We start from the raw sequence: 23,883 nt of genomic DNA, 5'->3' as shown, positions 1-23,883 counted from the left end.
GGCGAAGCTATCACTTAAAAAAATATATATTTTACAAACCTGCTTGCAGGTCATTGTCCATGTAGCCTAGAAGCACCATGACAAGTTTTTGCTTTGCTTATGTGTGACATTTCCCTCTTTACAATGTGCTTATGTGTCACAATTCAGTACCTTATGCGTAAAACAGATTTGCAGACATTTCACTGCAGGTCAAATACTGAAAGTCTCTTGATGCCATTGTTTGCCCCAGGATGATTGTCGTTTTGGTCTTTTACATTTTTTTTATGGGGGTGCTTATTTTATTTAAGCCATGTTTTACGGTCTAGTGATTGATGCACGTGCCTTGTTCTGTTTTCATTCATGCTGTTGGCCTGACCTGTGCAGCGCTTCAGCAAGAGATTGTGTTATTTCCATGCTTTGGCCAACATTACCATTCGCACTGATGCAGACTAAACACAAAATGGTTTCAAAATTAGGCAAATGTATGTATTAAGGTGTAAGGATGGCAGGCCAATGTGGACTCTGTGTGACTTTGTAGCATTTTTTTTTAAACATCTACATAAATACCAAAATATTGCAGTAACTCCCCCTGCTGAAGATCTTTAATGTAAGCTTGCTACTCACTCTCTACTACTCACTCTCTACTACTCTACTACCCTCTACTACTCACTCTCTACTACTCACTCTCTACTACTCACTCTCTACTACTCACTCTCTGCTAATTACACTCTACACTACTCACTCTACACTACTCACTCTACACTACTCACTCTCTCCTACTCACTCTACTACTCACTCTCTACTACTCCCTCTCTACTCTCTACTACTCACTCTCTACCTCTCTGCCTCTCTCTCTACTACTCTCTCTCTAGTACTCTCTACTGCCTACTCTCTACTACTCACTCTACTCTCTACTACTCTCTATCTACTACTCACTCTCTACTACGTACTACTCACTGTCTACTACTCACTCTCTACTGCTCTCTCTACTACGCTCTACTACTTACTCTCTAATAGTCCCTCTCTACTCTCTACTACTCACTCTCTACTCTCTACCTCTTTGCCTCTCTCTACTACTCACTCACTCTCTACTCACTCACTCTCTACTACTCACTCTCTACTACTCCCTCTCTACTACTCTCTCTCTACTAGTCACTCTACTACTCACTCTACTACTCTCTTTACTACTCTCTTTACTACTCACTCTCTACTACTCTCTACTACTCACTCTCTCCTCACAATCTACTACTCACAATCTACTACTCACAATCTACTACTCTCTACTACTCACAATCTACTACTCTCTATTACTCTCTACTACTCATAATCTACTACTCTCTACTACGTACTATTCACTGTCTACTACTCACTCCTACTCACTCTACTACTCTAGTAGGCTCTACTACTCACTCTCTACTACTCTCTCTCTACTCTCTACCTCTCTCTCTACTACTCTCTACTACTCACTCTCTATTACTCATTCTCTACTACTCACTCTCCACTAGTCTCTCTACTAGTCTCTCTACTACTCACTCTCTACTATTTCTACTACTCTCTTTCTCCTACTCTTTCTCCTACTCTCTCTCTACTCTCTACTACTCACTCTCTACTACTCACAATCTACTCACTCTACTACGCTCTACTACTCTCTACTACTCACGCTCTACTACTCTCTACTACTCACGCTCTACTACTCTCTACTAATTACTCTCTACTACTCACTCTCTACTAATTACTCTCTACTAATTACTCTCTACTAATTACTCTCTACTAATTACTCTCTACTAATTACTCTCTACTAATTACTCTCTACTACTCACAATCTACTACTCACAATCTACTACTCACTCTACTACTCACTCTACTACTCACTCTACTACTCACTCTACTACTCACTCTACTACTCTCTACTACTCACAATCTACTACTCTCTCTCTACTACTCTCTCTCTACTACTCACAATATACTACTCGCTACTACTCACAATCTACTACTCACAATCTACTACTCACAATCTACTACTCTCTACTCTCGCTCTACTACTCTCTATCTACTACTCACTCTCTACTACTATGTACTACTCACTGTCTACTACTCGCTCCTACTCACTCTCTACTGCTCTCTCTACTACTCTCTACTACTCACTCTCTACTACTCACTCTCTACTACTCACAATCTACTCACTCTACTACTCTCTACTACTCACTTTCTACTACTCTCTACTACTCACGCTCTACTACTCACAATCTACTCACTCTACTACTACTCTCTACTACTCACTCTACTACTCACTCTACTACTCACAATCTACTACTCTCTACTACTCACAATCTACTACTCGCTCTACTACTCACTCTACTACTCACTCTAGTAGGCTCTACTACTCACTCTCTACTACTCTCTCTCTACTCTCTACCTCTCTCTCTACTACTCTCTACTACTCACTCTCTATTACTCATTCTCTACTACTCACTCTCCACTAGTCTCTCTACTAGTCTCTCTACTACTATTTCTACTACTCTCTTTCTCCTACTCTTTCTCCTACTCTCTCTCTACTCTCTACTACTCACTCTCTACTACTCACAATCTACTCACTCTACTACGCTCTACTACTCTCTACTACTCACGCTCTACTACTCTCTACTACTCACGCTCTACTACTCACAATCTACTCACTCTCTACTACTCTCTACTACTCACTCTGTACTACTCACTCTCTACTAATTACTCTCTACTAATTACTCTCTACTAATTACTCTCTACTACTCACAATCTACTACTCACAATCTACTACTCACAATCTACTACTCACAATCTACTACTCACTCTACTACTCACAATCTACTACTCTCTACTACTCACAATCTACTACTCGCTCTACTACTCACTCTACTACTCTCTACACTACTCACTCTACTACCCACTCTCTACTACTCTCTCTCTACTACTCACTCTACCCTCTACTCACTACTCTCTACTACTCCTCACTTCCTACTCCTCACTCTACTTCTCTACTACTCACTCTCTACTACTCACACTCACTCTACTTCTCTACTACTCACACTCACTCTACTACTCACCCTCACTCTACTACTCACCCTCACTCTACTACTCACCCTCACTCTACTACGCTCTACTACTCCCTTACTACCCTCTACTACTCCCTCTCCACTCTCTACTACTCTTTCTACTACCCTCACTCTACTCCTCTCACTCTACTCCTCTCACACTCTACTCCTCTCACTCTCTACTCCTCTCACTCTCTACTCCTCTCACTCTCTACTCCTCTCACTCTCTACTCCTCTCACTCTCTACTCCTCTCACTCTCTACTCCTCTCACTCTACCACTCTACTCCACACTCTACTACTCACACTCTACTACTCACAATCTACTACTCACAATCTACTACTCACAATCTACTACTCTCTACTCTCGCTCTACTACTCTCCATCTACTACTCACTCTCTACTACTATGTACTACTCACTGTCTACTACTCGCTCCTACTCACTCTCTACTGCTCTACTACTCTCTACTACTCACTCTCTACTACTCACTCTCTACTACTCACTCTCTACTCACTCTACTACTCTCTACTACTCACGCTCTACTACTCTCTACTACTCACTCTCTACTACTCTCTACTACTCACTCTCTACTACTCACTCTCTACTAATTACTTTCTACTACTCACAATCTACTACTCACAATCTACTACTCACAATCTACTACTCACTCTACTACTCACTCTACTACTCACAATCTACTACTCTCTACTACTCACAATCTACTACTCGCTCTACTACTCACTCTACTACTCACTCTAGTAGGCTCTACTACTCACTCTCTACTACTCTCTACCTCTCTCTCTACTACTCTCTACTACTCACTCTCTATTACTCATTCTCTACTACTCACTCTCCACTAGTCTCTCTACTAGTCTCTCTACTACTCACTCTCTACTACTATTTCTACTACTCTCTTTCTCCTACTCTCTCTCTACTCTCTACTACTCACAATCTACTCACTCTACTACTCTCTACTACTCACGCTCTACTACTCTCTACTACTCACGCTCTACTACTCTCTACTACTCACAATCTACTCACAATCTACTCACTCTCTACTACTCACAATCTACTCACTCTGTACTACTCACTCTCTACTAATTACTCTCTACTAATTACTCTCTACTACTCACAATCTACTACTCACAATCTACTACTCACAATCTACTACTCGCTCTACTACTCACTCTACTACTCTCTACACTACTCACTCTACTACCCACTCTCTACTACTCTCTCTCTACTACCCTCTACTACTCACTCTACCCTCTACTCACTACTCTCTACTACTCCTCACTCCCTACTCCTCACTCTACTTCTCTACTACTCACTCTCTACTACTCACACTCACTCTACTACGCTCTACTACTCCCTTACTACTCTCTACTACTCCCTTACTACCCTCTACTACTCCCTCTCCACTCCTCTTTCTACTACCCACTCTACTCCTCTCACTCTACTCCTCTCACTCTACTCCTCTCACTCTACTCCTCTCACTCTCTACTCCTCTCACTCTCTACTCCTCTCACTCTCTACTCCTCTCACTCTCTACTCCTCTCAACCACTCTACTCCACACTCTACTACTCTCAACCACTCTACTACTCACACTCTACTACTCACACTCTACTACTCACACTCTACTACTCACACTCTACTACTCACACTCTACTACTCACACTCTACTACTCACACTCTACTACTCGCTACTACTCTACTACTCACAATCTACTACTCACTCTCTACTACTCTCTACTCTCTATCTACTACTCACTCTCTACTACTATGTACTACTCACTGTCTACTACTCGCTCCTACTCACTCTCTACTGCTCTCTACTACTCACTCTCTACCTCTCTGTCTACTACTCACTCTCTACTTCTCTCTACACTACTCTCTCTACTACTCACTCTCTACTACCCTCTACTACTCACTCTACCCTCTACTCACTACTCTCTACTACTCACTCTCTACTACTCACTCTCTACTACTCACTCTTTATCTACTACTCTCTCTACTATGTACTACTTACTCTCTCTACTATGTACTACTTACTCTCTACTACTCACTCCTACTCACTCTCTACTACGCTCTACTACTCTACTACTCCCTTACTACCCTCTACTACTCCCTCTCCACTCTACTACTCCCTCTCTACTACTCCCTCTCCACTCTCTACTACTCTACTCCACACTCTACTACTCTACTCCACACTCTACTACACACTCTACTACTCTACTCTACTACTCTACTCCACACTCTACTACTCTACTCCACACTCTACTACTCTACTCCACACTCTACTACTCTACTCCACACTCTACTACTCTACTCCACACTCTACTACTCTACTCCACACTCTACTACTCTACTCCACACTCTACTACTCTACTCCACACTCTACTACTCTACTCCACACTCTACTACTCTACTCCACACTCTACTACTCTACTCCACACTCTACTACTCTACTCCACACTCTACTACTCTACTACTCACACTCTACTACTCTACTACTCACACTCTACTACTCACACTCTACTACTCACACTCTACTACTCACACTCTACTACTCTCTATCTACTACTCACTCTCTACTACTATGTACTACTCACTGTCTACTACTCGCTCCTACTCACTCTCTACTGCTCTCTCTACTACTCTCTACTACTCACTCTCTACTACTCACTCTCTACTACTCACTCTCTACTACTCACTCTCTACTCACTCTACTACTCTCTACTACTCACTTTCTACTACTCTCTCTGCTACTCACGCTCTACTACTCTCTACTACTCACGCTCTACTACTCACAATCTACTCACTCTACTACTACTCTCTACTACTCACTCTACTACTCACTCTACTACTCACAATCTACTACTCACAATCTACTACTCGCTCTACTACTCACTCTAGTAGGCTCTACTACTCACTCTCTACCTCTCTCTCTACTACTCTCTACTACTCACTCTCGATTACTCATTCTCTACTACTCACTCTCCACTAGTCTCTCTACTAGTCTCTCTACTACTATTTCTACTACTCTCTTTCTCCTACTCTCTCTCTACTCTCTACTACTCACTCTCTACTACTCACAATCTACTCACTCTACTACGCTCTACTACTCTCTACTACTCACGCTCTACTACTCTCTACTACTCACGCTCTACTACTCTCTACTACTCACAATCTACTCACTCTCTACTACTCTCTACTACTCACTCTGTACTACTCACTCTCTACTAATTACTCTCTACTAATTACTCTCTACTACTCACAATCTACTACTCACTCTACTACTCACAATCTATTACTCTCTACTACTCACAATCTACTACTCTCTACTACTCACAATCTACCACTCGCTCTACTACTCACTCTACTACTCTCTACACTACTCACTCTACTACCCACTCTCTACTACTCTCTCTCTACTACTCACTCTACCCTCTACTCACTACTCTCTACTACTCCTCACTTCCTGCTCCTCACTCTACTTCTCTACTACTCACTCTCTACTACTCACACTCACTCTACTTCTCTACTACTCACACTCACTCTACTACTCACACTCACTCTACTACTCACACTCACTCTACTACTCACACTCACTCTACTACGCTCTACTACTCCCTTACTACCCTCTACTACTCCCTCTCCACTCTCTACTACTCTTTCTACTACCCTCACTCTACTACCCTCACTCTACTCCCCTCACTCTACTCCCCTCACTCTACTCCCCTCACTCTCTACTCCCCTCACTCTCTACTCCTCTCACTCTCTACCACTCTACTCCTCTCACTCTCTACTCCTCTCACTCTCTACTCCTCTCACTCTCTACCACTCTACTCCTCTACCACTCTACCACTCTACTCCTCTCACTCTCTACCACTCTACTACTCACACTCTACTACTCACACTCTACTACTCACACTCTACTACTCACACTCTACTACTCACACTCTACTACTCACACTCTACTACTCACACTCTACTACTCACAATCTACTACTCACAATCTACTACTCACAATCTACTACTCACAATCTACTACTCTCTACTCTCGCTCTACTACTCTCCATCTACTACTCACTCTCTACTACTATGTACTACTCACTGTCTACTACTCGCTCCTACTCACTCTCTACTGCTCTACTACTCTCTACTACTCACTCTCTACTACTCACTCTCTACTACTCACTCTCTACTCACTCTACTACTCTCTACTACTCACGCTCTACTACTCTCTACTACTCACTCTCTACTACTCTCTACTACTCACTCTCTACTACTCACTCTCTACTACTCACTCTCTACTAATTACTTTCTACTAATTACTTTCTACTACTCACAATCTACTACTCACAATCTACTACTCACAATCTACTACTCACTCTACTACTCACTCTACTACTCACAATCTACTACTCTCTACTACTCACAATCTACTACTCGCTCTACTACTCACTCTACTACTCACTCTAGTAGGCTCTACTACTCACTCTCTACTACTCTCTACCTCTCTCTCTACTACTCTCTACTACTCACTCTCTATTACTCATTCTCTACTACTCACTCTCCACTAGTCTCTCTACTAGTCTCTCTACTACTCACTCTCTACTACTATTTCTACTACTCTCTTTCTCCTACTCTTTCTCCTACTCTCTCTCTACTCTCTACTACTCACTCTCTACTACTCACATCTACTCACTCTACTACTCTCTACTACTCACGCTCTACTACTCTCTACTACTCACGCTCTACTACTCTCTACTACTCACAATCTACTCACTCTCTACTACTCACAATCTACTCACTCTGTACTACTCACTCTCTACTAATTACTCTCTACTACTCACAATCTACTACTCACAATCTACTACTCACAATCTACTACTCGCTCTACTACTCACTCTACTACTCTCTACACTACTCACTCTACTACCCACTCTCTACTACTCTCTCTCTACTACCCTCTACTACACTCTACCCTCTACTCACTACTCTCTACTACTCCTCACTCCCTACTCCTCACTCTACTTCTCTACTACTCACTCTCTACTACTCACACTCACTCTACTTCTCTACTACTCACCCTCACTCTACTACTCACACTCACTCTACTACGCTCTACTACTCCCTTACTACTCTCTACTACTCCCTTACTACCCTCTACTACTCCCTCTCCACTCCTCTTTCTACTACCCACTCTCTACTCCTCTCACTCTACTCCTCTCACTCTACTCCTCTCACTCTACTCCTCTCACTCTACTCCTCTCACTCTCTACTCCTCTCACTCTCTACTCCTCTCACTCTCTACTCCTCTCACTCTCTACTCCTCTCACTCTCTACTCCTCTCACTCTCTACTCCTCTCACTCTCTACTCCTCTCACTCTCTACTCCTCTCACTCTCTACTCCTCTCACTCTCTACTCCTCTCACTCTCTACTCCTCTCACTCTCTACTCCTCTCACTCTCTACTCCTCTCAACCACTCACACTCTACTACTCACACTCTACTACTCACACTCTACTACTCACACTCTACTACTCACACTCTACTACTCACACTCTACTACTCACACTCTACTACTCACACTCTACTACTCACACTCTACTACTCGCTACTACTCTACTACTCACAATCTACTACTCACTCTCTACTACTCTCTACTCTCTATCTACTACTCACTCTCTACTACTATGTACTACTCACTGTCTACTACTCGCTCCTACTCACTCTCTACTGCTCTCTACTACTCACTCTCTACCTCTCTGTCTACTACTCACTCTCTACTTCTCTCTACACTACTCTCTCTACTACTCACTCTCTACTACCCTCTACTACTCACTCTACCCTCTACTCACTACTCTCTACTACTCACTCTCTACTACTCACTCTTTATCTACTACTCTCTCTACTATGTACTACTTACTCTCTCTACTATGTACTACTTACTCTCTACTACTCACTCCTACTCACTCTCTACTACGCTCTACTACTCTACTACTCCCTTACTACCCTCTACTACTCCCTCTCCACTCTACTACTCCCTCTCTACTACTCCCTCTCCACTCTCTACTACTCTACTCCACACTCTACTACACACTCTACTACTCTACTCCACACTCTACTACTCTACTCCACACTCTACTACTCTACTCCACACTCTACTACTCTACTCCACACTCTACTACTCTACTCCACACTCTACTACTCTACTCCACACTCTACTACTCTACTCCACACTCTACTACTCTACTCCACACTCTACTACTCTACTCCACACTCTACTACTCTACTCCACACTCTACTACTCTACTCCACACTCTACTACACACTCTACTACTCTACTCCACACTCTACTACTCTACTCCACACTCTACTACTCTACTCCACACTCTACTACTCTACTCCACACTCTACTACTCTACTCCACACTCTACTACTCTACTCCACACTCTACTACTCTACTCCACACTCTACTACTCTACTCCACACTCTACTACTCTACTCCACACTCTACTACTCTACTCCACACTCTACTACTCTACTCCACACTCTACTACTCTACTCCACACTCTACTACTCTACTCCACACTCTACTACTCTACTCCACACTCTACTACTCTACTACTCACACTCTACTACTCACACTCTACTACTCACACTCTACTACTCACACTCTACTACTCTCTATCTACTACTCACACTCTACTACTCTCTATCTACTACTCACTCTCTACTACTATGTACTACTCACTGTCTACTACTCGCTCCTACTCACTCTCTACTGCTCTCTCTACTACTCTCTACTACTCACTCTCTACTACTCACTCTCTACTACTCACTCTCTACTACTCACTCTCTACTACTCACTCTCTACTCACTCTACTACTCTCTACTACTCACTTTCTACTACTCTCTCTGCTACTCACTCTACTACTACACTCTACTACTCACTCTACTACTCACAATCTACTACTCACAATCTACTACTCACAATCTACTACTCACAATCTACTACTCACTCTAGTAGGCTCTACTACTCACTCTCTACCTCTCTCTCTACTACTCTCTACTACTCACTCTCGATTACTCATTCTCTACTACTCACTCTCCACTAGTCTCTCTACTAGTCTCTCTACTACTATTTCTACTACTCTCCTTCTCCTACTCTCTCTCTACTCTCTACTACTCACTCTCTACTACTCACAATCTACTCACTCTACTACGCTCTACTACTCTCTACTACTCACGCTCTACTACTCTCTACTACTCACGCTCTACTACTCTCTACTACTCACAATCTACTCACTCTCTACTACTCTCTACTACTCACTCTGTACTACTCACTCTCTACTAATTACTCTCTACTAATTACTCTCTACTACTCACAATCTACTACTCACTCTACTACTCACAATCTACTACTCTCTACTACTCACAATCTACTACTCTCTACTACTCACAATCTACCACTCGCTCTACTACTCACTCTACTACTCTCTACACTACTCACTCTACTACCCACTCTCTACTACTCTCTCTCTACTACCCTCTACTACACTCTACCCTCTACTCACTACTCTCTACTACTCCTCACTCCCTACTCCTCACTCTACTTCTCTACTACTCACTCTCTACTACTCACACTCACTCTACTTCTCTACTACTCACCCTCACTCTACTACTCACACTCACTCTACTACGCTCTACTACTCCCTTACTACTCTCTACTACTCCCTTACTACCCTCTACTACTCCCTCTCCACTCCTCTTTCTACTACCCACTCTCTACTCCTCTCACTCTACTCCTCTCACTCTACTCCTCTCACTCTCTACTCCTCTCACTCTCTACTCCTCTCACTCTCTACTCCTCTCACTCTCTACTCCTCTCACTCTCTACTCCTCTCACTCTCTACTCCTCTCACTCTCTACTCCTCTCACTCTCTACTCCTCTCACTCTCTACTCCTCTCACTCTCTACTCCTCTCACTCTCTACTCCTCTCAACCACTCTACTCCACACTCTACTACTCTCAACCACTCTACTACTCACACTCTACTACTCACACTCTACTACTCACACTCTACTACTCACACTCTACTACTCACACTCTACTACTCACACTCTACTACTCACACTCTACTACTCGCTACTACTCTACTACTCACAATCTACTACTCACTCTCTACTACTCTCTACTCTCTATCTACTACTCACTCTCTACTACTATGTACTACTCACTGTCTACTACTCGCTCCTACTCACTCTCTACTGCTCTCTACTACTCACTCTCTACCTCTCTGTCTACTACTCACTCTCTACTTCTCTCTACACTACTCTCTCTACTACTCACTCTCTACTACCCTCTACTACTCACTCTACCCTCTACTCACTACTCTCTACTACTCACTCTCTACTACTCACTCTTTATCTACTACTCTCTCTACTATGTACTACTTACTCTCTCTACTATGTACTACTTACTCTCTACTACTCACTCCTACTCACTCTCTACTACGCTCTACTACTCTACTACTCCCTTACTACCCTCTACTACTCCCTCTCCACTCTACTACTCCCTCTCTACTACTCCCTCTCCACTCTACTACTCCCTCTCTACTACTCCCTCTCCACTCTCTACTACTCTACTCCACACTCTACTACTCTACTCCACACTCTACTACACACTCTACTACTCTACTCCACACTCTACTACTCTACTCCACACTCTACTACTCTACTCCACACTCTACTACTCTACTCCACACTCTACTACTCTACTCCACACTCTACTACTCTACTCCACACTCTACTACTCTACTCCACACTCTACTACTCTACTCCACACTCTACTACTCTACTCCACACTCTACTACTCTACTCCACACTCTACTACTCTACTCCACACTCTACTACTCTACTACTCACACTCTACTACTCACACTCTACTACTCACACTCTACTACTCACACTCTACTACTCACACTCTACTACTCACACTCTACTACTCTCTATCTACTACTCACTCTCTACTACTATGTACTACTCACTGTCTACTACTCGCTCCTACTCACTCTCTACTGCTCTCTCTACTACTCTCTACTACTCACTCTCTACTACTCACTCTCTACTACTCACTCTCTACTACTCACTCTCTACTCACTCTACTACTCTCTACTACTCACTTTCTACTACTCTCTCTGCTACTCACTCTACTACTACTCTCTACTACTCACTCTACTACTCACTCTACTACTCACAATCTACTACTCACAATCTACTACTCACAATCTACTACTCACTCTAGTAGGCTCTACTACTCACTCTCTACCTCTCTCTCTACTACTCTCTACTACTCACTCTCGATTACTCATTCTCTACTACTCACTCTCCACTAGTCTCTCTACTAGTCTCTCTACTACTATTTCTACTACTCTCTTTCTCCTACTCTCTCTCTACTCTCTACTACTCACTCTCTACTACTCACAATCTACTCACTCTACTACGCTCTACTACTCTCTACTACTCACGCTCTACTACTCTCTACTACTCACGCTCTACTACTCTCTACTACTCACAATCTACTCACTCTCTACTACTCTCTACTACTCACTCTGTACTACTCACTCTCTACTAATTACTCTCTACTAATTACTCTCTACTACTCACAATCTACTACTCACTCTACTACTCACAATCTACTACTCTCTACTACTCACAATCTACTACTCTCTACTACTCACAATCTACCACTCGCTCTACTACTCACTCTACTACTCTCTACACTACTCACTCTACTACCCACTCTCTACTACTCTCTCTCTACTACTCACTCTACCCTCTACTCACTACTCTCTACTACTCCTCACTTCCTGCTCCTCACTCTACTTCTCTACTACTCACTCTCTACTACTCACACTCACTCTACTTCTCTACTACTCACACTCACTCTACTACTCACACTCACTCTACTACTCACACTCACTCTACTACGCTCTACTACTCCCTTACTACCCTCTACTACTCCCTCTCCACTCTCTACTACTCTTTCTACTACCCTCACTCTACTACCCTCACTCTACTCCCCTCACTCTACTCCCCTCACTCTACTCCCCTCACTCTCTACTCCCCTCACTCTCTACTCCCCTCACTCTCTACTCCTCTCACTCTCTACTCCTCTCACTCTCTACTCCTCTCACTCTCTACTCCTCTCACTCTCTACTCCTCTCACTCTCTACTCCTCTCACTCTCTACCACTCTACTACTCACACTCTACTACTCACACTCTACTACTCACACTCTACTACTCACACTCTACTACTCACACTCTACTACTCACACTCTACTACTCACACTCTACTACTCACACTCTACTACTCACACTCTACTACTCACAATCTACTACTCACAATCTACTACTCTCTACTCTCGCTCTACTACTCTCCATCTACTACTCACTCTCTACTACTATGTACTACTCACTGTCTACTACTCGCTCCTACTCACTCTCTACTGCTCTACTACTCTCTACTACTCACTCTCTACTACTCACTCTCTACTACTCACAATCTACTCACTCTACTACTCTCTACTACTCACAATCTACTCACTCTACTACTCTCTACTACTCACGCTCTACTACTCTCTACTACTCACGCTCTACTACTCTCTACTACTCTCTACTACTCACAATCTACTCACGCTCTACTACTCTCTACTACTCACAATCTACTCACGCTCTACTACTCTCTACTACTCACTCTGTACTACTCACTCTACTAATTACTCTCTACTACTCACAATCTACTACTCACAATCTACTACTCACAATCTACTACTCACAATCTACTACTCACAATCTACTACTCACTCTACTACTCACTCTACTACTCACAATCTACTACTCTCTACTACTCACAATCTACTACTCGCTCTACTACTCACTCTACTACTCACTCTACTACTCACTCTAGTAGGCTCTACTACTCACTCTACTACTCACTCTACTACTCACTCTAGTAGGCTCTACTCCTCACTCTCTACCACTCTACTCCTCACTCTCTACCACTCTACTCCTCACTCTCTACCACTCTACTCCTCACTCTACTACTCACACTCTACTCCTCACACTCTACTCCTCACACTCTACTACTCACACTCTACTCCTCACACTCTACTCCTCACACTCTACTCCTCACACTCTACTCCTCACACTCTACTCCTCACACTCTACTCCTCACACTCTACTCCTCACACTCTACTCCTCACACTCTACTCCTCACACTCTACTCCTCACACTCTACTCCTCACACTCTACTACTCACACTCTACTACTCACAATCTACTACTCACAATCTACTACTCACAATCTACTACTCACAATCTACTACTCACAATCTACTACTCACAATCTACTACTCTCTACTACTCTCTACTACTCACTCTCTACTACTCTCTCTACACTACTCTCTCTACACTACTCTCTACCTCTCTCTACTACTCACTCTCTACCTCTCGGTACTACTCACTCTACTACTCACTCTCTACCTCTCGGTACTACTCACTCTACTACTCACTCTCTACCTCTCGGTACTACTCACTCTACTACTCACTCTCTACCACTCTCTACCACTCTCTACTCACACTCTACTACTCACACTCTACTACTCACACTCTACTACTCACACTCTACTACTCACACTCTACTACTCACACTCTACTACTCACACTCTACTACTCACACTCTACTACTCACACTCTACTACTCACACTCTACTACTCACACTCTACTACTCACACTCTACTACTCACTCTCTACTACTCTCTACTACTCTCTACTACTCTCTACTACTCGCTACTACTCTACTACTCACAATCTACTACTCACTCTCTACTACTCTCTCTACTACTCTCTCTACTACTCTCTCTACTACTCTCTACTCTCTGTCTACTACTCACTCTCTACTTCTCTCTACACTACTCTCTCTACTACTCACTCTCTACTACCCTCTACTACTCACTCTACCCTCTACTCACTACTCTCTACTACTCACTCTCTACTACACTCTTTATCTACTACTCTCTCTACTATGTACTACTTACTCTCTACTACTCACTCCTACTCACTCTCTACTACGCTCTACTACTCTACTACTCCCTTACTACCCTCTACTACTCCCTCTCTACTACTCCCTCTCCACTACTCTACTCCACACTCTACTACTCTACTCCACACTCTACTACTCTACTCCACACTCTACTACTCACACTCTACTACTCACACTCTACTACTCACACTCTACTACTCTCTACTACTCAATCTACTACTCTACTACTCACAATCTACTACTCACTCTCTACTCCTCACTCTACTACTCTCTACTCCTCACTCTACTACTCTCTACTCCTCACTCTACTACTCTCTACTCCCCACTCTACTACTCTCTACTCCTCACTCTACTCTCTACTCTCTACCTCTCTACTCTACTCTCTACCTCTCTCTACTACTCACTCTCTACCTCTCTCTACTACTCACTCTCTACTACTCACTCTCTACTACTCACTCTCTAGTACTCACTCTCTAGTACTCACTCTCTAGTACTCTCTACTCTACTACTCTGTACTACTCACTTTCTACTAACTCTACTACTCACTCTCTACTACTCTCTCTACTACACTCTACTACCCTCTACTACTCACTCTCTACCCTCTACCACTCCCTCTCTACCCTCTACTACTCACTCTCTACCCTCACACACACACACACACACACACACACACACACACACATATATATATATATACACACACACACACACACACACACACACACACACACACATGCATTTATAAATGTATGTGTATATATTTACATACATAAACATATATTACCTACTGGCGGTCGCCAGTAGGTAGTTATAGTTAGGACCCTGTTTCCATAGGAAAACCGCAACATTCTATTTGGAATAACTTTGGCGCCGGTCGACGAATCCTCGCAAAATTTTCAAAATAGGTGGGGCGCTACGCTCCGCTCCTACCCTGAAAGTCTCGGGGGGATTCGTCAAGCGGGGGCTGAGAAAAAAGTGGGGTCCCAAAACGCGTTTTTCCCATGCATTTTTCCATAGGACCTTTAGACACAGCTACAGCCCGAACGGCTGAACAGAGTTACTTGAAATTTGGCAGAGAGGTAGTCCTCAGGTCAAGGAAGTGCCTTTTGTAGGTCTGGTGTAAATCTGTTCAGTAGTTCCTGAGAAAATAGCATTTAAATCAATATATATATCTGTGGCAGCTTACGGTGCGCTTACGGTAAGCTTACGGTAAGCTTACCGTACGCGTACGGTGCCGTGCGCGAATCTGATTGGCTGTTAGATCTTAGTAAACATTCGAATCGGTCGAAACCAGGAAGTTGCGGCCGCCATTTTCTCTCTCGCACTCTGAGAGGTGGTTGAAAAACAAAGGCCAAAAACATGGAAAGCGGCTGTTTAGACAGCTCTTAAGCACCTAGCCATGTTGTGGGAGTCCCCAAAGATCCCCCAAGGCCAAAAAGGGAATTTTAATTTTTTCGAAAATTTCGCCGATTACGCTTACCGTACGCGTACGGTAAAAATTCTTAATAAAAAAAAAAAATTATCCATAGTCTCCCCACCCCGTGTGCAAATGGTGCCTGACGGGCACCATTTGTGCATGGCATATTAATATCACCTTACAAATTAAAATATTACCTTTCACAACGAAGCGCATCATATGTCCTCCATGTGCGCACGGTGCGCGAAGCGCATCGTGCGTACATGGCCCAACTAGCGTAACGTGGGCACGCGGTGCACGTAGCGCACCGCGTGCCCACCGTGCGTGCACGGCACGAACTGCGTTAAGTGGGCGCGCACGCCACGAACTGCGTTAAGTGGGCGCGCACGCCACGAATGGCGTAAAGTAACTTAGCATTTAAAAAACCGTACAAATTCACTGAAAAAACCATAGGTTTCACACACGTTATAGTTAGGAATTAGCATTTAAAAAACCTTGCAAATTCAGTGAAAAAACCATAGGTTTCACACATGTTCTAGTTAGCTGGACATTTTACTGATAAAAAACCATTGAAATTCCCCCGTTATAGTTAGTGCAGGCAACTATAACTCACGCGACCGCAATCCTCTGCTGATGACATATGTGTCTTTATGAAAAAAAAATATTTGTAATATATGTATAGCTAAAATTTAATGGAAGAAGACATGGGCAAATAAGTGTCTAAATACAGTATTAGCATCAGCAGAGGATTGCGGTCGCGTGAGTTATAGTTGCCTGCACTAACTATAACGGGGGAATTTCAATGGTTTTTTTATCAGTAAAATGTCCAGCTAACTATAACATGTGTGAAACCTATGGTTTTTTCACTGAATATATATATATATATATATACACACACATCTGCAGATCTATATACATACAAATGCATGCATACATATACATATAAGCATACATATGCATTTTATGTACATGAAAATTTGAAAAACACTAATAAAAGCAAAGCTAAAAAGCCACCTAATTACAAACCGAATTGCTTTAACTTAAGCGAGGGCAAGACCTATTGCATTTTCAATGCTGGTTTGATTTGGTGACAATCATTCCAGTGGTTCAAGAAAAAAAAAATGGCATGAACTGTATGTATTGAAAGGATGTCCGGCTTAGGGACTGGAATTTGAATCAGACTTGGCTGTTTGTTTGCATACTAGGAGCTGAATGGGCAGCCATTTAGAAAATGAATTCTTCTATTGCCTTATGAGGGAAAGGTGAGCACAGAGACTCCCAAGACTACCAAGAGCTGCATTATGGAAAGTGCCAGAGGCACAATAGGCACGTGCACCTGCTTTGTGCGCCTCCAGGGCATTTTGGCATTACAGAAGGGGCCGCAGATGCTTGTGCAGCCCATCTGTAATACAGATAGCTCTGGCACACATGTAGCAGCAGCGCTATCTCAAGAGGGTGTTCCCTCATTTGCATGGGGGTGTGGCCGCATGCAAATGAGGAAATCTCTTTGCCTCTGTGCCTGTGCCGTATTCTAGACATGGGCACAGAGGGAAACATCCCTTTAGAAGCTGCACTGAAAGTGCACCACAAAAGGTGGCACACTGAGTGTGTACCTCCTAACCACAGCCCTCTGGAGGGGAGAAACGGGATCTACAGATCTCCCAGAAAACCCCCTGCAGGTGGGTGCAGTCACTCACTGAACTCACCTACAAGGGGATATATCTCTCTCTCTCTCTCTCTCTCTCTAAACACGGAGCGGCTTTAAAGCAGCACATTCACTGTAATATGGCACACCTTCTCGGTTTGCGCACCGCGCACCTTTTTATGTAATATGCCCCAACGTTACATCTCGGAATGTTGTAAAATGCTCTACTTCACAGAGAAAGTAAAATATTGTTTAGGATTTTGCATGCTGGATTATGGGAGGAAGTGAAGAATGTAAAAGAGATTAAGTGAGTACCAAAAAGGAAGCAAATGTATGTATTCTGAAGAGTGTATGGCTGAAGGCATGTCCAGCGTGCGCTACATTAAACATACCTTGTTCCTCTGCCCATGCATGTTGTTTATATTAACCAGCATGAAAAAATCCGTGCTCTTTCCGCAAGTGCCATAGCACCTTATATGTAGTGTGCACAGAGCAGGGCCAGAGCCCTGTTCTCCCTACATTAGGGTGCTCCCCTATTCCTGGTTTGTAGTACTGTTGTTACGATTTGTTATGTTTTTTGTGATGTCATGTGTGAGTAGAAATAAGCAATGCATGGAGTGGGTTATGGCTGCCTTGGTGAGATAAAGGTTGAAGTTCATTCGTTTTTAGGTTTTAGATTGTAATCATAAGGAATCTTCAACTGAGGCTTTTCAGGGAATATGAGCACACACATATTCTAAAGTAGACTTTGTTGGATGCGACACCGACAAAGTGGCATGTCAACAGTTTTCCAGACTCTCTCCCCCGTTGATTTAAATCTTTTTTTTGCAATGAAACAACAAGTCCTTCCCCTTGTCTACAGATGGTAGTCTCTTCCCCATCAAACCTTTTTTTATCATGCCCACAACACCATTGGCCCAGTGTTCCTTTATCACTGTAGAGGCAACATGATCGTGAGAGGAATTATGGCACCTATGCCCTTCTATAAGGAATAGGTGTCCCTCACTTCCGCTTCCCTCATGGGCACTGGAGTGCACTTTGGTATCTGCCTGGTCCTGGTGAACCTGCTCCTCTGTGACCCTTCCTCTCCTCTTCCACGTCACCACAGAGCTCACTCTCCACCCTCTCTTCCACACACTTTCATCTCCCAGACTGCTGTCTGCAGAAAAGAGAAGGACGGCTCCACCTGTCGCCACAGTGATGATGAGATCTTCTAAGGATGGAGTTAGTAATGAGACTGCGACAGTCTTCGCAAGCCTCCACATCAGCATCACATAGGAAAATCTAGGACTTTAATGCACACAAATCTATGCAGACTGGCACCATGTCTTGATTGTGAACATGTTGGCTGTTCAACAGAGTATCTGCTGGTTTAAAAGCAATTGAGGGGAAAGATAGAATGACAATAGTACTTTCATTTATTATGTTGCATCAAATGAAGTGAAGCCAAAGCAAAGCATGTGCTTCCAGATCCTTACCATGACTGCACGGTCGCAGACGTTGAGCTGGGGTTCACCAGGCACCATCGTCTCCTGATGCTGTTGGACTATGGAGAATATCTGCTGTATAGCGCCCTGGTACTCCGCGCTAGTCACTCTGGAAAAAGCACAGCGCAGAGAGAAGTCATCATTTGTGGCCATCAGCACGGCGAGGATTGCTACAAGATAGGATACATTCACAGCCACAAAACAACCAAGCCTTCCTGACTGTTGAAGTCTGCAGAGAAGCTCCACTGTTTACATCACTATCAAATAAGGCCACAAAGAGGTGTAAAAGTGCCAGCCAGATGTGTGCCACGGTTAGACTACACACAGACAAGAAAGTCCATCACACAGGACTTCTAGGACATGTTCTAGTGTCAGGCAAAGCCCCAGAGTACAACTCTTGTAAGCAGGTACCGCGGGGTGCGTGGCACTGTCAGAAAGGGCTCTAATGTAACACTATGAAATTACATCAGATTTATGTCACTATCAAACAAGACTCACAAAGTGTGTGAGTGTGCCCGTATTATTCAAAGCCCCATGCTTTCCGCACTCACGTACAAGGCCCCCAGAGGGTGAACTAGTGTCAGACAAAGCCTGGCGTGTTTGCCACTATCCTTTAACCATGTAGTCTCCATCAATGTCATACATCACCTGAATATTTCATTATCAACCAAACCAGCAAGTGTATGTCCTAGTATCAGACAAAATGATGTATGCATGCCACTGCCAAAGAAGACCTCAGGGTATGCACCATCACCAAACAAACCCAATATTGTAATACTATCAAACACAGCCCCTCTACGGTGTGTACCACTGTTGAGCAGTGAATGAGCTGCTACTAAAGAAGCCCTCTGCTGTGAGACATTATCAAATAAGTGCCCTTCAATCACGCAACATCCCAAATGTGGACCACTATGAAATGAAATGAAAGACAAGCATTTGTAAAGCGCACAGCTACCTGCAGAGAGGTGTCCCGGAGTTGGGGGCCCTCGGGAAGATTAAGCGAGCTATTGCCCAGAGTCACATGGTGCTGGGCTAACCTGCCGCCGGCACCGGGGATCGAACCGTGAACCCCGTGGTCCAGAGTTAGGCACCCTGGCTCCTGCGCCACACCTCTTCCACATTAACCACATGCGCCATTGTTTACCCCTTTCCAACTAGGTGCATCTAAATTGTCTCTAGTGAACCTCGCTACCACATGGGTGTCAAAAATTGCCTTCTCTCCTGCCAAGAAAAAATAAATTATATTACTGTAGTATTTTAGGAAACATTTTCTCATCAATTTTCAGACAAAACTGCTGGTGAGTTTCCAGTGGCTGTTTCTTCCTTTTGCTTCCGTTTAGAATTGACTTCAGAATACCTACGTTCTTTAGCAGAATAAAAACATGAACTAATTGAATATGTGTGGAAAATCCTAAATGCACCCAGAAGAGGTACCAAAGGGAAAGGCTAGCTTTAATCACCACCTAAACACCAAGCAGTGGGTGGGCACCCATTTTAGAATGTGAGCAGTCACCATCAATGAACATCCAAATTCACTAGAGGTGGAAATATCAATGCGGGACAGGGACTGAAGATAAGAGATCCGGGTGAAGTGAGGGAGAAGAATGGCTAAACAATACTGGATCAAGAGAAGTGGAAGCAGCCCGTAGATGCATCGGAAACAAAGAAGGCGGTGGGAGTAAGAGGAGAGGAAAATAACAATGAAAGATCACAGCTAACAAAGGGAGATTGTGAGCAGGTGCTGCATGGAGACATCAGCTGGAAGATACCCTCCTATGGGCATCACATTATACAGCGCCTGGAGAGCGCAAGTGCTGCAACCGGAGGTCATTACACTAATGGACGGAGGTCTTCAGGGAACCAATCACATCTATTGTGAATTTAAAGTCTAAGCCACAGGTGTGCCAGAATGTTTCTTTTACCCTCTGCTATTTGGTCTTTTAGGGTATTTATTTTCATTACTGCTCTGTTTGCATTTGACCCAGTTTCCCACTCCCTCCCTCCTATCTCAGAATACAACACTGTTTGAGGATGCAAAGTGTCTGTAATGAATGCTGGTGACTTCACTCCTCGCCTTGTCAACAGAACAAAATCCCTGGGCTTCCAAAGCGACATAAAACCAACTTCAGAATATGGATCATCCAAGATTTTTAAACATATAGTACCAACTATACCTGTTTCACTAAGTGAATGTGTTTCTTCCCAAAAAAAAAAAGAACTTCAGAAATTCCACCAATGCATTGGTTCTACCCAACCCAAAAGAGGAAATATCCTGCTTACATGGACACAGAATTATGCTACAAGACTACTACTTCAGCTACATCATCGGGAGCAAATGACGTCAATCCTGCAAGCCCTATACTGGCTACCGATAGCCAGGCGATCTATGATCAAGACAGTTTCCATCTTCAAAGAACTACCCAAGGAAAAGCGTCACTTTAGCTACAGCGGAGTTTCAAACAGAACTCTCAAAATAGGACACTCTGTTGAAGACTAGCTGCACGTATCATTGTACATCTGAGCTCCCCTTAAATGTGTGTTACATAAAAACACTAAAACTGGTTAAAGGCCCATGGAACTACAAAAGAGCAAACCCTAAACTGCGAGAGCTCAAATGGTGCTGGTCTGCATCATGACCTGCTGTGATGTTTCAAAGGTGCATAGTTCCAGCACCCCACTGTATCCAACAACCAAGATTAAGTTCTGGATGGGGGGTGCACGAGGGCCAGTACTCCATCCTCTTAAAGCACATCCGGGGGGCCGAGTCGGAGTATGGACCAAGATGGCGGCTCTGTAAAAATCGCTCCACTGAGAGGACCAGCAGGAGCTAAACACAAGGGCCGGTGCTGGTCAGTGGGCCAGCTTCAAAACAGAGATGCAGTCCTGAGACTCTCCCCAACACCCAGTCAGGACCAGTGGGGGCCCTGGAGGCACCCCGGAAGATACGTACTCAGCTGCATCCATTTGTGTTTCAACATGGCGCCGCCCAGGAGAGGAGAAGAAGTAGGGGGGCACCTTACCACAACTCTGGCCTCTGGGGCCCCTGACACCAGCCGGTAGGTGGGGCAGACAGCAACAACTGCCCTCCAGTGAGTGGGGAATTCGTTGACGAAGACGCCGGATACCAGCATTGTAGTACTTGCTGCTTCCCCTCAACTGGCAAGGAACTGTGCACTGTCTCCCTGGGGCTGCCGAACCTGGAGACTTTATCATATCCTTGATCGGCGCAGATGCAAGACCCGATCGGCACCACAGTGCAGTGCTGCGGCGGGGAACTATAAAAGGGTGTAGACAGCCCATCACTGGGCTGTGGCTCCCATATGTTAAGGCTGCCCGCAACCGATCCTTTGACTGTGCCCAATATCAGCTCCTTGCCGATTGCGTTAACTAATCCAACTGGATTCAACTTCAAAGTGTCTTGATTCTGGAGGACCCATATTACAACCAAAACTCACACTGATTTATCGCTAAATACTGGGCGCAACCACATTTTGGTTGAGATGATCACCCTCTTCAAAACTGTTTTTGTAGGGTCGAAACGTGACAAATGCAGTGGACTGATACTAATTATGATAATGTACATACTTCACTCCTATTCGGAGTGATGTTGTTAAATTTGTGTCAGCCCCTAGTGTTATACATATGCTTGTATATGGCACTAGGGACATTTTCCCCCGTGTCCATATTCACTTTCACTGCACCGTTTTGTTGCAGCACCTTTCTTATAATGCAATGTCTTCTCATACTAATGAGATGACTATACAGAAAATAAATGTGACTGTATTTTCTCAGAGCACTTGATATCCTTATCTGATTAGTCAAGGATGTCTAGGCTTATACGTCCTCCGAGGGGACCATTGTCTTTTTGTAGCATCAGCACTTGGGGAGACCAATCATGAACACATCTGAAACCTCATGGCAGTGGCCCAATGACCTGGTGGGCCTGGCAGCGGCATGGGAAGACCATTGATCACCAGGAGTGGGCTCTGTAAAACAACCCATCGACTGAAATATGCTCTGGCTGGCTGGTTGATCTTGAATCCTGCTCAGATACTGCTGGAGCTGTTCCTAATCCAGCCGGTTTGGAGGCCTGTCTGGTCACACAAGACCTGGTTGTGCGAAATATTCACTTGCTGAAGCTCCCCTCCATCCCTATATGCATTTTGCACAGC

At 44.0% G+C, this 23,883-nt stretch overlaps 1 protein-coding gene across 1 annotated transcript in view; it reads right to left on the bottom strand.

Moving 5' to 3' along the window:
* GALNS (galactosamine (N-acetyl)-6-sulfatase) overlaps positions 1-23,883 on the bottom strand; it is a 242,258-nt gene that overhangs the window by 21,293 nt on the left and 197,082 nt on the right. Inside the window, exon 13 of the mRNA XM_085639221.1 lies at positions 19,703-19,820. Coding sequence (XP_085495347.1) covers positions 19,703-19,820 — 118 coding nt within the window. The remainder of the gene's footprint in view (positions 1-19,702; positions 19,821-23,883) is intronic.

This window comes from Triturus cristatus, chromosome 12 (assembly GCF_964204655.1).
Source record: "Triturus cristatus chromosome 12, aTriCri1.1, whole genome shotgun sequence".
In the NCBI taxonomy this organism is placed as follows: Eukaryota; Metazoa; Chordata; class Amphibia; order Caudata; family Salamandridae; genus Triturus; species Triturus cristatus.
This window is presented reverse-complemented; position numbering and strand designations above follow the sequence as displayed.